This window comes from Diabrotica virgifera, chromosome 2, assembly GCF_917563875.1.
Source record: "Diabrotica virgifera virgifera chromosome 2, PGI_DIABVI_V3a".
Classification (NCBI taxonomy): domain Eukaryota; kingdom Metazoa; phylum Arthropoda; class Insecta; order Coleoptera; family Chrysomelidae; genus Diabrotica; species Diabrotica virgifera.
In genome coordinates this window covers 145,169,462-145,187,624 of record NC_065444.1, presented here as the reverse complement: position 1 = coordinate 145,187,624, position 18,163 = coordinate 145,169,462, and the positions used below count along the sequence as shown (strand labels likewise).

Below are 18,163 nucleotides of genomic sequence, written 5' to 3'. Positions count from 1 at the left end.
TGCATGAAGCAAATGAGTGTCTCTTCTTCCAATAATAAATATTTTCGTTCACTTGATCGTGAATTAGTACCCTTAACGTAAACCGAGTACTCGAATCCAATAACTTCAGAAGGCTGTAGCTCGAGAATAGTAGTTATTCAGACTGTTGTAGGAATTTTGTTCAATTCATAAGTTGAACATGTTACTGCTTCACCCCACAAATGCTTATGCAAGTTAGCTTTAGCTAGTTTCTCTAACTCTATCCTATTAATGTACAGTTCATTCTTCCAGATGTACCTACCATCGTGTTTTTTGGAGTTTATGGTTGAGTGTACTGCAACTCAACTTAAAAAAGTCCCATGGACTTTTTTAATCTACACATCGAGAAGTATCATTGACAAAATTTTCGTTAAATTTCACTGGGACCACTTTTCCATAAGGAGTGTTGCGGGGTCCTTTATCCATTTCCGGACTTAACTTGAACGTCTGTTTTTTCAGCCCCCAAATAAAAGCAACCCTGGACGTAAGTCCAATAACGATGTAGAGGGTAAGAGGAACCTAAATCCAATTTTTCGTGCAATTCGGTGATGAAACGGAAAATTACACGGTATCGCCGTATTTTACGTTCATTTACTGGCCTATTTATTTTATATTTAAAATGAGTTAAAAGCAAATAATTTCATTTATAGGGCATTGTTTGCTGGTACTGTCGATGCTATTCTGTCTCTGCCATTTGAAATGTTATCAACAGAAAACATTACCTCCGATATATTCCAAGGATGTTTTGTTGTGACATGCACTCTGTTTGCTTTCGCTGGATTAGTTTGGTTAAGGGAGCAGATATTACATGGTGGTGGACCAGATTGGCTGCAAAGAGAAAATGTGATACAAGAAGAGCTTCCACGTCTGTTGGAGAATATTCCAGAGGAATTGGCTGATGATGTAGAAGAGAATGGACAAGCCCCAGAAATAGGTAATTATAGTAATTTTATCATCATTTATTGTGGGGATGGGAAAAACCTACCGGTTATAACCTACAACCGGTTTTTTACTTCGCAATAACAGATTTTACCGGTTGTTTTTTGAAGTTATTCTTTTTTAGGCGCGATTGTCAGTAAAATTTCATAAATCTGCGCGCATGCGCACACAGACAGTATGTAGTTCGTTGCTAATCTTTCAAGATAGGTATGTATGTATCTGTATCAGCGCAAATAAGTCATAAAAAGAATATATTAGTGTTTTTAGCAAATGTATTATTTATTATAATTTTTGGATTTGTCGTCCTCTGTAGTAAGATAATAAAATATTATGTAGGTATAACATTTTTATACTCGATATATTTGTCACCGTGTTGTGTAATCATATCCGAAACTTACGTGTCACTTAGAAGAAGCTCGGTGGCGTAGTTGGTAGAACGTTGGATCAGAGATAGGAAGGTCGCGGGTTCCAATCCTGGACGATTCATATTTTTTTTATTTTTGGTTGTTTTAATAAAAAATTTTTGAAAGTGGTAGATAAGAAAGTTAGTTTAATATTTAAATAAAATACAAATAACCTGTTAAGTATATTTACTTCGTTGAAATTATATAATAGAAGAATAACTTCTTACGTGTGTACAAAGTACACACACATTCTTTTTTGTCCCGGTTATAACCGGTTTTTTCGTTTTAAAGTAATAACCGGTGAAAAACCGGATAAGTTATTATACTTCTGAAAAAATTATGAATTTAGACAAAAAAATGTTGTTTGTTTTAAATTCCTCAATATTCTTGATATGTTTAGTGTTTATATTCGTTAATGACTCTCACACTCCCTAAAATAGTTGTGTTTAAGAAAATTTTAATGATATGTAAATGTAACGTTGTAACCTATTGAGTATTGGATGTTTGAAACATGCTGAAAAACCACAGCCTAAATATCGCAAAGTCCGACTCTGTCGTTATCGATAGAAAATTCGACGTAAAATAACACCCAAGGCGTTTCTCATAGATCACCCGTGAAAGCGGAAAGATTAATATTCTAAGAAATGCTAGACGCCTAAGTGGGTAATTTAGCTATTGCAGTCAGTAAAAATACAAAGAGATTTTAGGGCTAGGAGACAGGTTTCCTAGGAGTTATTTACTTTGCAACAGGATATGTCTCATAAAAATAAGAATAGGAGATATTGCTAAGTGTTTGAATCATAGAAATCTAGGAACTCCACAGAAATTGCAACGCAGTAACTTTCGTGGAAATCCTTAAATGGTTACAAATGGTGATTGGCCGAAAAAGAAACGTATGACCATAATAGGATGGCCTAAGTATTATTTTCCAACTATGCGATTGGTAGGGAAATGTTCGGAATGATGACTATTGGTCAAAGTAGGTGATAGCTGTGAGAAAGGGAGGTGAATTTAGAGGAGAAAGAAATCTTGTCCGAGATTAGGACAAGAAGAATTTAATAAAGTTCTAGCGGTCATGCAGTGAAGACGTGCATTTTTTTGTCTGTGCCTAAATAGGCAGAATGGGATCTTAAAGATTCTGTCGTGAAAATCGCAAGTGCGATATGTTGTCTTAAATACCATACCGGTATATTCTTTGTGTTGTGTCCGGTACAATAAAGGAATAGTTTTTCCTAGTACGGCGTGTAATATGTTTCGTGCAAACAGAACTTAATTCAACTTTCGCGGACAAGGTTTCCGTTTAATATGTCTCGTGCAAAAAGAACTTAATTCAATCTTCGTGGAACGTGGTTCCGTTTTTTTTAAAGACAATGGTCTAAATAAAGTATGTTTTATTATCAAGTCAGTGAGATGTATCACTAATAATCATGAACGCAGTTACTTTCTTTTCATAAAACAAAAAACTGTGGAATTGTTATTTTTCGTATAATATATAACAATTATGTAACAGTACTTTAAATCTAAAATTGTAAAGTGAAAGTGAGTTCGCCGCATCGACCACAGCTCTTGCGAGCTAACCAGATTCCAGTAGCTCAGCAACAACAGATCATCACCAGGTATTTTGCAATAAACTGTTTCGTTCCTTTTTTCTTTTTTCGAACTTTTAAAATGAAACGCGAAAGACTTATTTTTTTACTTTTCTAACCAACTCAGTTTTTTAACAATTTTCTATCTGAATAAATGATAACTATGTTTTAAACTTATGTCGTCTTTTTCTGTTCGCACAATCCATCTATGATCCTTATTGTATTAGGAAATGCAGACTACCGCAGACACCAAGGGTAAGTACCATTACTATTCAAAGGGATACCATTTTACGTAACATTTTTGTAATTTTTATATAGATATATAGCAATAGATTCTGATCTATGAATGGCGCCCAAAAAAAATTAATAATTTCTTTTCTTTAGCTTAAATATTGTTGTAAGAACCCACACCCTAAATTTTCTGAGACTAGAACTACCGGAGCGTTAATAAATTATGTAGCACGAATTTTGTCAAGTTTATGTATATTATTATGTTTAGCTAATTTGTCGTGCTTCATGTTGATACCAAAAACCGAAAACCGGTTTTTGGAATAACCGGTTTTTTTGACCGGTTAAAACCGCCAGGTTAAACCGTAAGTAAAAAAAAACGGTTTAACCGAAAACCGGTGTTTTGTCAACAACCGCCATCCCTAATTTATTGACATAAATAACTGTGCAGTTAGTTGAGTTTTAGTTATCGTGTGAGTCGGACGTGTCAATAGCCGGTGCTGACGAGTAATCTAAACGCTTTATTAATACGAATAATAAGTATCGATAATTATTCAACTAATATATAGACTAATAACTCGCGTTTTTGTTTCTATTTTTTAATTAAATGAGTGCGGTCACGGGCGGTAAACCGCCCCATGGACCTCCCAATACCACCCTTAGTAGTCCAGATATTGAAATGGAATCCCCTAGCAATTTTAAAGGTTTTAGTAAGGCTGAACTCAACCAAACTGTAAGTACTTCCGATCCTATTAAATCTAACGATAACAAACAAAAAGAAATTTTTAAGTATACCATAAATGACCGTGGCCCTTATCATATATGTTGAAAATAAGGATAGCGATTTTAAAGGTAAACTTAATGCATTAAAAATTGGTGACATTATTCTTACAAAATTCCCAGAATTGGATAATAACATAATTAGTATCGATACAATTGGCAGAAATAAATTAAGAATTAAATTTACCGATTCTAAAAACGCTAATTACCTTATCGACAAGAAAAACGATCCGGTTTTTGTTAAAAACAATTTGGATGTTTATATACCTAAATTTATTATTATTAGACAAGGTGTTATACGGGATGTCTCAACAGAATTCTCCGATGAATATCTTAAAAATAAAATAAAAAAATTCGAAATAAATTCTAATTTTGAGGTAGTAAACGTTTCTAGAATAAATAGAAAAACGGTTACCGATGATAAAATAAATTATGTTCCTACTAAATCGTGTGTAGTAAGCTTTAAAACACAAGTACTTCCAAAATACGTTACTATAAATAAGGTGTTGAAAGAAATTGAACCATATCAACAAAAAGTCCTGCTTTGTTTCAACTGTTTGCGATTTGGCCACCAGGGGAAGCATTGTAGGAGTAGCCCCCGTTGTAACAATTGCCAGAAAGACCATAATACAAAAGAGTGTCAGGAAACAACATTAACTCCAAAATGTTTTAGTTGTATGGGAGACCACTTCACAACAAATCTTAAGTCATGCCCAGAATTTAAAAGACAGAAATTAATTAAATAATGCATGAATAATAGTAATATCAATTATCATGATGCCAACAAAAAAATTCCCCGCAAATCTTATGCAGACGTAACATCAAATAACATTATTAAAGATTCTCATCAACAAAATTTGCCTTCTTCTAATTACCCTCTTGTTAACCAAAGTTTAAATAGCTCTTCTGTTACCCGTCCATTCACATTTTCAGCCAATAGTAATCATAATAAATATACAGTTGTTAAATCTTCTAAATGTAGCAAAAGGCAGAGACCAAATAGACCAAATGGAAAGAAAAATTTGCCTTCTTCTAATTACCCTCTTGTTAACCAAAGTTTAAATAGCTCTTCTGTTACCCGTCCATTCACATTTTCGGCCAATAGTAATCATAATAAATATACAGTTGTCAAATCTTCTAAATGTAGCAAAAGGCAGAGACCAAATAGTCCTGTCTTAACACAGTCAGATCCAGAATACACATTTAACTTTAGACAATCAGGAACTAATCTTAAAATTATAAATAGTTCTTCATATAAAAATAATTTAAATTCAAATTCTCACGCGCTACAAACAGAGTCAAACTCTGATATTTTAGATTTAATTTTTACTATTGTTACCGAACTTTTTAAAAATTTTAGGGAAACAAATAATCCCAATGTTACTAAACAAGACTTACAACAAATATTAATTAGTAAACAATTATTAAACATGCACAATATACCATCTACTTCCTCGTCTTCTCAGCTATAAACAAATTCAACATTTTACAGTGGAACTGCAAATCTGCAGTTGGAATATCTCTTAAATACAACAGAAACTACCATATCAGCTTTGTCAGAGACCTGATTCAAACAGGAAAGGTTTTATAACTTCCAAGGTTATAATATTGTTCGGTCAGATCGTATGGATGGTTACGGTGGGGTAGCCATACTAATAAAATCCAATAGATTATTTTCAGAAGTCGTAGTACAGAAACCAGCAAAAATGATGTGTACATGCATCGAAGTGAAACTTCTACCTAATAACAAAGCAGTGTACATATTGTCAATATACATTACACCAAAGACTCGTATAGAATTAAGAGAATGGATACAATTTTTCGAAAACTTACCACGACCTTTTATAATTGCTGGAGATTTCAACGCTCATCATCTTTCTTGGGGTTGTGAATTTAATGATGTCTATGGTGTTTCTTTGCTCAATGCTATTAATCACTGCAATCTTGTGTATCTCAATGATGGTGCGCCCACACTTGTTGCGTCAGGTAGGAAAAGTGCCATTGATCTGTCTATTTGTACACAAGACATAGTACATTAAATATCTTGGTCAGTCATACAGGATCCTCATGGCTCCAATCACCTTCCTATATATATATATATATGAAGTTTAATAACTCTGACTCAGGCTTACAAACCTCTGGTCCAGTTCACAACATATGGGTTCTTAAAAAAGCCAACTGGAATCTGTACACGACAACACTAGAGGAAATGAGCACCGTATGTAACTACAACAATTTCATAGACATGATAAACTCAGCTGCAAACATTTGTATCCCGAAAAGAACAATACCAAGAAATAAGTACTGTAAGCACAAACCAAAACAATGGTGGAATGAGACTTGCAACAACATTGCTCGTAGGAGAAAAGAAGCTTTCAGATAATGGAAAGAAAACCCAAACATACAAAATTTACTTGAATTCAAACGAGTTGATGCCATCGCAAAAAAAAAACATTCAAAGAAACAAAAAGAATGCAGTGGAGGAAATATGTTGAGAGCCTAAATCAGCAACTCCCATCACTGAAGTATGGAAAAAGGTAAATAGTTTTAAGAATCGTAAGCAACAGAATAAGTTACCTATTGTTCCGGAAGCGAATTGGATAGAAGAATTCCATGCCACAATCTCACCAGACTGGGCAAAAGAATGCATCGAATACATTCAGTTATCTTTAAAAACTGTTCCCAGAAACAACTTGCACTTACTTGAACGTTTTAAGATGTGGGAATCAGAAAGATTGTTGAAACTATCTAATAATACTTCACCAGGCGAGGACAATATAACTTACTCCATGCTGTTTCACCTCCCATATAAACATAAAAAGGCGCTGTTAGAAATCTATAATAGTATCTGGACTGGTGCAAGTCCTATTCCGGGTAGCTGGAAGAACTATATAATATTACCCATTAAAAAGAGAGACAACCCGTTAGACCTCTCAAGTTCGTACAGACCTATATCCCTGGCATCTTGTATTCTGAAAACTCTGGAAAGAATAATAAAGAATCGATTAGAACAATGGCTAGAATTTGAACACATCCTACCAAACTCACAATATGGTTTCCGGAAAGGTAGGTCCACTCTTGAAGCTATTACTGTTCTTATTACAGATATACTGACAGGATATACAATAAAGAAACATACAGCTGCAGTTTTTATTGACCTTTCCTCGGCTTTTGATAACGTAAATTTAAACATTTTGTACCATAAGCTGACATCAATAGAAATACCTCATCAAATATGTTCATTTTTAATTTCACTATACTCCGATAGACGACTTTCACTAAAATTAAACCAAAATCTTCAAGGATCCCGAAAATCGAATTTAGGACTCCCTCAAGGCAGCATACTCAGCCCGCTCTTTTTATACTACATACAATGGACTTCGAAGTAAATTTGAATAACGTGAATATGATACAGTTTGCTGATGATATTTTTATCTACACCAACGGTACTACTATTTCAAATTGTCAGAACATTTTAAACACAAACCTATGGTCAGTTAAGCACTGGTTAGATTCAAACAACTTAATTCTTTCTGAAAAAAAGTCTGAAGTGTGTATTTTTACTAAAAAAAGGGACATAACTCAAGTACAGTTACAACTGGGACCATATCTTCACCAATCAAAAATTATGATAAATACCGTGGACTCTATTTAGACAGAAAATTACTGTGGAAAGATACCATCCACCATGCAATAAAAAAAACCGAGAATGCTATGAATATTTTGAGAGCATTCTGCTATACCAAATGGGGAGCAGATCCAAATACCGCTTTACTGTTCTATAAAACAATGGTTAGAAGTATATTAGACTATGGCAGTCACCTATATGGAACAGCAGCACATACTCACCGAAACAAAATAGAGACCCAGAAAAACACAATTTGAGAATATGTGTTGGTTATCTTAAATCTACCCCAATAAATATTATAGAAGTCGAATCTGTAGAACCTCCACTATCTTTCAGAAGGCAGCTAATTAGTCATAAATTTATGGCTAAAGCCATATCCAAAGAAGCCAGCTATCTTCGTAACATTCACGACCTCACTGTCCTAGTACTCATCCATCCATATTGGCACTCAAAAGCTACTCCACTCCTAGTAAACAGCTATACCACAATGGCACAAATCTCTAACTCCCTGGCAATCAATAAAACCATACCTATCTACACCGAACTTCCCTATGTTTTCTTTTCAAAACATATAAAAACATACTACCTGGACCCAAAAAAGAACTTTCTAGAAACCATTACTGGAAGATGGCCTGAACACCAATACATATATACTGACGGATCCAAGTTGAATGTAAAAGTAGGCTGTGCTTTTTATGACGCAAACTCTTCCCAATATTACAAGTTCAAGCTACCAGATGAGTGTTCCATATATACCGCTGAAACAATTTCCATAGCAAAAGCATTTAGATACGTCCAGTCCAGAAACACACAGAATCATGTTATATTCACTGACAGTAAAAGTGCAGTTGACCGAATAACAAACCTGAAATCATCGAAAAACCTTACTAACATAGAGGCAGAAATGTTAAAACTGCACTTTGAAGCAACAAAACAAAGGAAAACAATAACTGTAGTGTGGATTAAAGGACACTCAGGAATAAAAGGTAATGATGTAGTCGATACACTAGCCAAATCAGCCACTGACACAGGATACGATCTAACCACCAATGTTGTTCCATCTACAGATCTTACCTCCAAGTTTACTTCACATTTAAAACAATTGTGGCAGCAATAATATAATTCATCACGTCACAGGGCTTAACTATGTCGGCCACCAAAATAACATACCATCGAAAAGCTGGTTTCATGGATTAACAAAACGAAACTTCATTGTTACAATAAACAGAATAAGATCTAATCATGCTATGACTCCTTTGTACAAATATAAAATAGGACTGGATGAAAACCCATATTGTCTATGCGGAGAAGTTGGTGATATGAACCATGTAATCTTAGAATGTTCAAGAAATAAGAAGAGCATTGAATCATTTTTCGAAGATATGGTAAATCTCAAATTCTGTTTGCCAACCAGTCTAAATTGTATAATTTTTAGTAATAATATTAACTTATATCAATGTTTGTATAATCATTTAATTCGTTGCAAAATGAAATTGTAAAAAACTAACACCATTGTAAGCAATTCTGCGATACAAAATATTATTGTAAGTGTGTTCACGAAAAAATTAACATAAAAAAAATATAAAAAAAGCAAAAAAAAATGATAAACAAATAAAAAACAAAAAAAAATGATAAACAAATAAAAAAACAAAAAAAAATGAAAAAAAAAAGAATTAAAACTAAACAAAAGACTACATAAATAAAGCATTAAAAAAACAAAAATATAATTACAAAAAAAAATATACATATAAACAAAATGCACTAAACAGAAACACACACATTTTACTAACATAAAAACATTTATCCTATGGCGTGAGAATTTGAACAATCAATTTATTTAAATTGGATAAAATAAAAAAAAATGTTCCTTTTATATTTCATAAATAACAAATAAGTCTGGCTAATTGGTTTATGCCAAAGCCAATTATAAATAATAAAAGAAACTGTGCAGTTGTAAAGATACATTGTTTTCGGAGTTTATATGGCGTGTTCTGGAATTATGTGTTCCCGACGTTTCGTCTACAACCGCGGCAGATGTTCGATGCGGTCATGTGCGATGTCGGAGAGGACGTAAACGTTACCTCGAATCGTTCACCTCGACCACTGATGATCTTCCCCGAGTATCTGCGCTGGCTAAAATTATGGAATAAATCCATTTTCACTAAAATGGGCGATTTTTGAGAAAAATCCCGAAACAGGTCGATTTTTATTTTCAAAATACAATTTTTTGGCATATTTATATTTCATACCAGTGACGTCATCCATCTGAGCGTGATGACCTAATCGATGATTTTTATAAATGGGAATGGGGAACGTGTGGTAGCTCATTTGAACGGTTGTTTAATTCTTTATTTAGTAATATAAACATTAACATCTCTAACAGCTCTAAACTTACTTAATAAAAAAATATATAGCAAATCCATAAGCAGAAAGAAGCAGACTCCAGTTGCCAATATTAAAAGAAAAAATCAAGAATATACCAAAGTTAATGAATTAACAGAAGCTCAGAGACACATCATCTATACACATAATAGACAATACATAAAAACACAAGAGACAAATACATGACACATAAACACACAACAAATTAGAGTCAATTTTTTGGATAAAGGTCAACCAATATAACAACAGGGATAATAACCTCCAATTTATTTAATTTTAATTTAAAAACCTGTTACCAGGAAAAATTTTCCTGGTAAATTTTTCAAAAATCAAATACAAACGCGGCCCACTTGCAAGCATAAAATCCGTGCGACCCAAAATTGAAATATCAACTTAAAAATATTACAGTTTTTTGTATCTTGGGAACCAACCAAATGATTTTAATGTTTTTTTTTTAATTGGGAGTAATTTTTTAATATGGAGTCAGTTGATTCAAATTATTTAATAAACAATTTAAGTTGTTTAAACAAAAATAATTCAAAAAAATCTGTTTGTTTACCGTGTTTTAGGTGCACATCTACCAAGTAATGTTATGTATACAAAAAGAATGTGTGTACTTTGTACGCACGTAAGAAGTTATACTTCTATTATATGATTTCTTAAAAATAAATATACTTCAAACAGTTTGTTTTAATTTTTTTTAAACACCAAACTAATTTTGTGCTTACCGCTTTCAAAAAAATAAAAAAAAGTATAGGATTGCTCCGGATTCAAACTCAAGACCTCTCGATCCCTGGCCGAATGCTATACCAAATACGCTACGAGGACTGTGTCTGTATCGGTTCGGACGTAGTAACGAAGTAGACAAGGTGAAGTATAATAAATATACAATAAAAAATTATAAATAGGCACAAAAATTATAATAAATATATTTACTAAAAACAATAATATATTCTTTTCACACCTTTTCTTGCACTGATATATTTATAAACTTCGTCTAATTTACTAACCGTTGCACGTCATTCGCTTCATAGCCTGTGACGTCGCATGATACCAACACGAAATATTTGGCGGTAGGTGTGTTCTTTTTTAGAATCATTTTACCGAGTACACTGGAATTACAGCCACTAGAAATATTTTATTATATACGCGTAGAAATAATATTTGAAGATTTCTATTAATGTTAACTTAAAGAAATACACAATAATATGCTTCATTTAATTTGTATAAATGGATTATAAAGCGTTTTTATGAAGCACATTTGTTCGGAACACACTGTAACTATATTCGAACGAAGGGGATATTTTGGCATAAATTGGTAACATTTATTTGACAGTTGCGGTGATGACACTTCATATTTGTTTATATTCTTTACTATAAGTATCTGTTCTATTATATTTACTGTTTTTATTATTTACTTTACTATAAAAAGATCCTCTACTATAAAAATATAAATTTCACCTAATTTTATCACGAATTGGAATAATCGAGGTATCTGACAACTTTTTTAGTTGTTATTGATGACATATACAAAGAAACCTTCCGGCTTCTCCTAAGAGTTCGGAGCCGTTTTTTAATACATAATTATTAACAATGCAGTGCAAAAACGCTTCCACTGCAAATCTTAAAAGATTATAACTTAATTCTTGTTCTCTAAGTTTTTATTTATTTACATTGAATATTAATTTTTTTGTTATATAATCCACGTTTACAATAATTATGTGATCTATTTGATTTAAAATGGATTCAGGATTTTTTTATACTTTGGCAAATATGTCGACTTAGATCTCTGGCGTAGATAATGACGTGCAACGGTAAGTAAATTAGACGGACTTGTACATAACTTGAACGATTTAGCAACTAAACGCCATACTGTCTGTGTGCGCATGCGCGCAGTATTATGAAATTTTACTCTCAATCGCGCCTAAAGAGGTATAACTTCAAAAAGTCATAAAAAATTGTAATAAATATATATAATTTATTATATAATAAAAAAATATGAAAACATTTTTTTTAAGAAACGCTTTTCTTTAGTTACGAGTGACTAAAATTAAAAATATTATAAAAAAATCACCTAAAAAGCAAAAAATAAAAAAAATTGAAAAAAAATCTAACACATTCGTCAAAGAAAAGCGTGGCGCGTCTTCATCGAATAAACGGTTTTCGCCCCACGCTTTTCTTTAACGAATGTGTTAGATTTTTCAATTTTTTTTTATTTTTTGCTTTTTAGGTGATTTTTTTATAATATTTTTAATTTTAGTCACTAGTAACTAAAGAAAACCGTTTCTTAAAATTTTTTTCTCATATTTTTTTATTTTTTACTTTTTAGTCTTACACTTTTCAAACATTAAAATATATCGTCATGTTTCTTAAAATATGTATAAAACATGATGTACTAACATGAAAAGTAGTCGGAATGGGCAAAAAATTTGAAACTTTATTGTTTATTTATGAAGCATAACGTAAACAATTAACGTAAAAAGTGAAATTATATATAGTTTATATCATTAGCTACAATCCGTAAAAGTTTCAAGTTTTTACATTGTAAAAAACAAGAGAATTTAAGCATTTTACATTAAAATCGTTTTTTTTTATTTAAACAATTAATAAACATAAAAAAAACTTTTTTATTGATTGTATTGTTCCCGCGAATGCATATGTCTGCAAATTTTTATTCATTTGAATTGGAGAAAAAGCACTCAAATTAACGTCTAAAGATTTGACGCAAACTATTGAACTAAATAAAAGCGTTTAAAAAAAGAAATATTTCAATAAAAGTGTAACTTTTATTCTATAAATTTGCTTAGAGTTGCAGTAATTTGAATATTGTAATTGATTGTTTAACAAATCATTTTTATGCCTTCAATTAAAAATATATGTGAAAACGTTATGAAATTAGGAAACAAATAACGCGATAGACTACCCCAGCTAATCGAAATACCATTGGAAAATAATACTTCAACCAACCAAGATAGCCATCGTCCACCCTAGCTTAGCTCAGTCTCTCCCAAGGTGTGTGTGTTCGTCTTGTCCTAATCTTAGATATGAACTCTTAAAATTTAGAATGGAAGCAAACAAAACAATATTTTTAACCAATCATGTTTATTGTTCAATAAAGATATAATAAAAATATGATTTATTAAATGCATTGACAAATATATTCAAATTCTTGTCAAAAACTAACAATTTGTAGATTATACTTATGCATGGCTTGTGAGTGGTATTTGATGGTAGATCTTCTTGATGTCGGATGGTACAGCTGTAGACTTGTAGACCTGGGCAGGTGTTGTGGCCCTAGGTCGCTGCAACTGGAGATGTCGGGTGCTGCTGTCTGTTCGATGCATCTTGTTGTCTTGGCCTTTAAGTGTGCATCACCGGTGATAAAGGCAGGTGGCTCCCGAAGGGAGAAAAGTGATTTCTATCCAAAAACTAGAATATAAAAACACATATCAAACATCAAGAAGGAAACCAAAGTATGCCAAGTCTGCCATTCTTTTAAGAAATAATCGTCAGAAAGAGTAGCAGATGACAAGAATAAATTAAATGGAATTAATATTGATACTAGTTAAAATTTGATTTACACGTGCATATTAGTATGGTGTAACTAGATCCAAACCCAGACATCCAAAGTGAAAGTTATCCTCCCAACACCGAATTGTTCTATATGGTCCACATAACGTTCAATCATAAGTTTTTTGTCAATATTTCTAAAACTATGCGGTTTAGCATGGACAACATTTTATACAAAAATGTTCTACATTAAATTTGAAACAAAAAAGGCCCTATGCATAATCCTTCTAAAATGAACGGTTCCAAAGTTACGGAGGTAGTATAGTATAATTGGTCCAAAAAATGCCTAACCCAGACATTAAAAGTAAAAGTTTTCCTCCAACACAAAATTGTTCTATATGGTCCAGATATTGTTCAGTAAAAAGTTACACCATTTTGAGCGTCCGGTTTGGGGGGGAGATGGGGGAGAAATCGGAAAATTAGTAGTTTTTTATGTTTTTCGTCAATATTTCTAAAAATATGCTTTAGCGTAAACAATGTTCTATACAAAAATGTTCTACATCAAATTTAAAACAAAAAAGGTCCTATCCATAATTGTTATAAAATCAACGATTCCAGAGTTACGGAAGGTGAAAAGTGGAGGTTTTCGATCTTTTTATATTTTTTGGGCAATTTATAATATTTTTAAGTATTTTCTATGGGAAATAAGCCACAATTTTACTAAAAAATGAATTTATTAACGTTTCGAAGCCCAAATCGGGTTACGTTGTCAAAATACAAAATACTATTAAAATAAACAAAAATGTTGTTGCTAAGTAAAAAAATTCTTCTAATAATTATTTAATCTGACTCATTTATATTGGCAATTCAGACGTATATTATACATTTTAAAGTAGAAGACTTTAAAATGATTTCGCCAATATTTATGAGTTGCGTTCCTTGGACGACTTTACTAAAAGATAGTTCATTCGATTACATGAAATCAATCCCAACTCAAGAATATCCGTCGCAAAAAAATCATAGCATGTAATCTGTCTTTAAAAAGACAACCAAATGCAACGATGACAGTAAAATTCTCGCGTTAGAGATTCCATAGTAAATCACGAGGGAAAACCAGGAAAAAACCTCGTGATACTATCCCGACATCGTAAGTATTTGGTCTTACATTTAATTTACCTTCAAAAAACTAATACCAAAGTCTGACTTTAATATGCTTGAATTATAAATAATATTAATAATACATAGATATACAATAAGTAATACTAAAATATAAAATTTGTACTAACTCGATATGTTATTGATTTATTAATCGTGGTATTTTCTTTCTATTGACTTCCTCTTTCAGTATGGGTAACCACATCCTACTGCATTCTACCGAGGAATTTGCGATACAATTGGTTTCATTTAGCATAATTAGAGCCGCTTCTTTGATTTTTCTCTTTTTACTGTCTGTTTCTTTCAGGACTATACTTGAATCTCTCCACTGAACTCTATGTTCATTATCCCATGCGTGTTGACATATTTGAGATCTATCAAATTCTCTATTTTTAATATAAGACTGCTGTTCACGTTCACAAGGTATTTTATAAATGCAATTATTTGTTCTTTCTTGTTCATTGTTAGGTTTAGTTTTAGATAGAATAGATCTCAATGTGTTTGTTGTTTTGAATGTTGTTGAAATGTTGAATTTATTTCCTATTGTTTTAAGTTTCTCGGATAGTCCTTTTATATATGGTATTGTTATTTTCCTCGGTATTATTTCTTGTGAATGTTGTAGGATCCCGTTCTAAGTTGTTCTGTTCCATTCGATCCAATCTTGTCAATTCCTTATTGATAAACAGAACTAGATATTTATAAACAAAAATAGCTTCAGAACAACATTATAATATTTTTACTGATTGAAAGACATTTTCTTTAACAGGATTTGCTATTTCAGTGGCCGATGGTATGTTAGTGATAAGCCCTTGAAGAAACGTCAACCTCACCACCCAAAATCATCATCAATTGCCCAAGAAATATAAAAAGTATCGAAAACATCCACATTTCACCCTCCGTAATTCTGGAACCGTTGATTTTATAACAATTATAGATGGGACCATTTTTGTTTTAAATTTTATGTAGAACGTTTTTGTATAGAACATTGTTTACGCTTAAACATAGTTTTAGAAATATTGACGAAAAACGTAAAGAAACTACTAATTTACCGACTTCTCCCCCACCCCCCCCCCAAACCGGACGCTCAAAATGGTGTAACTTTTTACTGAACAATATGTGGACCATATAGAACAATTTGGTGTTGGAGGAAAACTTTTACTTTGGATGTCTGGGTTAGGCCGATGCCACATTATGCGTTTTCACCGGATGCGGTGAAAACGCATCCGTTTCCAACGCAACCGGACCGACCTGTCACACGCGTTTAGTCTGGTGCAGTTTGTAAGCGCGTACCGATGATTCAAAACGCATCCGTTTCCAACGCAACCGGACCGATCTGTCACACTATGCGCTTTCACCGGATGCGGCGGAAACGCATCCGGTCAAAACGCATAATGTGGCATCGGCCTTAGGCCTTTTTTTGGACCAATTATACTATACTACCTTCGTAACTTTGAAACCGTTCATTTTAGAAGGATTATGCATACGGCTTTTTTAATTCATGTAGAACATTTTTGTATAGAAGGTTGTTCATGCTAAACCTCATAGTTTTAGAAATATTGACGAAAAACGTAAAAAACTACGAATTTACCGACTTCTCCCCCCTCTCCCACCCAAACCCGACGCTCAAAAAGGTGTGACTTTTTTCTGAACATTATATGAACTATATAGAACAATTTGGTGTTGGAGGATAACTTTCTCTTTGGGTGTCTGGGTTATGTCATTTTTTGAATAAATTCTATCATACTATGTATTCTCATCATTCTATATGTAAATTAGAAAGATATACGGGCGGAAAAATGAAAGACCACATGTTTTTATAAGATGGGAGGTTAGGTACCTATAAGATAAAAAATACTAGAAAAACTGTTATAAAAGCTATGGTAGGGGAGCAAAGTATGCTAAATGTGCAGTCACTCGAGCGTTATGGGGACCTATTGGGTTGTGAAGAGTAGGTCCTAAAACCAAAAAAAGTTAAGTAAAGTTTTCCATTTTAGTGGGCGCTTGCCACTTTTTAATCTAATTTTCCATTTCCAACAATCGTTTTTTCCGATTATAACGCCATCTATCCATAATTCGAAAAAATGTTTCGAATAAAAGTTACTTATTTTTACGTAAGGAATCCAAATCTGCAATAAAAAAATGGGGGCTCCTATTTAAGATTTTAAAGTAACCCCCACCCCACCTCCGTGGGGGGGGGGTGTTCCTTTTGATAGATTTTTAAAAAGTATTGAATAAGTGTATTTTACAGTTTTTCGATCTGATGTTCATTGCGCGAAATATCGCGGGATTCGTATTTCAAATATTAAATTTACCCCCCCCCCCCCCACCCCTCTCCGTGGGAAGTCGTGTTTGGTATCATTCGATAGATTTTTAAAAAATATTGAGCCCATATTTTTTAGTTTTTCGATCTGTCATTCATTTCGCGAAATATTCGCTTTTTTCTTGTGAAACTTTGGGACTCACCCATTTCCTTTCGCCCGGCTCAAATCGTTAGATCTTTGAAATATACACTTTTGCATGTACTTAACTTACCTTATCTTAATCTGACAATTTCGAGTTTTTTAAGGATCGATTTTTTTCGGGCCCCCCTTAACGAACTCCCTGTGTTAAGAGCCAACATATTGTAGAGGTACATCTGCAGGGTACCAGGTTTCTCCCCATATGATAATCTGACGCGCTCGAGTAACTGCAAAAATCCCCGCTTGGGCTCCCCTACCACTAGGTATGCATGTAGGAATATAATGATTGTAATAATTAGAATTCTTAGTATTCTTTGGCTCTCCTTTGGCTTTTATAATTTTACCACCTTCATTTTGAGAATTGTGACACTCATTGATATGACAGCGTGAACTGTAGAAAGGTAGGATAAGCGATAAGCATATTCCGTAATGAAAGACAGATATCTAGAGAGTAAGGATATACGGAGTACGTTCAGTATGATGACTTAGATGAAAAGAGAGTTGCCTATAGAACGGGCGCCAAACAAGTTTTTAACGGGAAAGAAGTTAAAACGAATACAGAAGATAATGATTAATTAAATATTAAAGAAAATAAAGTAAAATAATTATTTAAAAATAATAATAATAATAAAAAACTCATTTTAATAATATTTTTTTATTTTCAAATAAGTACAGTGTATTATAATTATAAAAATTTAGTCACAAATATCCATTTTTGCCAAATGCATTTTACATTTTAATATAAACGTATATTAATTTTATAAATAATTCAATTCAGTTACGGTTTATAATTTTTTTAAGTCTTAGAATTATTTTACAATATTACATGTTAATGTAATTAGTTATGATCGCCTTCTTTTTGAAGGCACGTTATCAAAATCAAAGGTAATACATACTATTTTTCTATAGACAGGTCATTTTCAGCATCATCAACAATATACATAATTCAAATGACTTCAACTGTAAGCAAATTTATAGAGTAAAAGTCGCACTTTTATTGAAATTTTTCTTTTTTTATGTAATAAATTATGTACAGGGTAGCGAGAAAGTATGGAAACACGGTGATTTCTCGGA

The 18,163-nt window shown here is 32.5% G+C and overlaps 1 protein-coding gene across 1 annotated transcript in view; it reads left to right on the top strand.

The window, feature by feature from the left end:
• The first annotated feature begins 641 nt into the window (after positions 1-641).
• LOC126879650 (E3 ubiquitin-protein ligase MARCHF6) overlaps positions 642-18,163 on the top strand; it is a 74,962-nt gene continuing 57,440 nt past the window's right edge. The window contains exon 1 of the mRNA XM_050642838.1: positions 642-952. Within this exon, the coding sequence (XP_050498795.1) occupies positions 718-952 (235 nt within the window). The 5' untranslated portion in view covers positions 642-717. The remainder of the gene's footprint in view (positions 953-18,163) is intronic.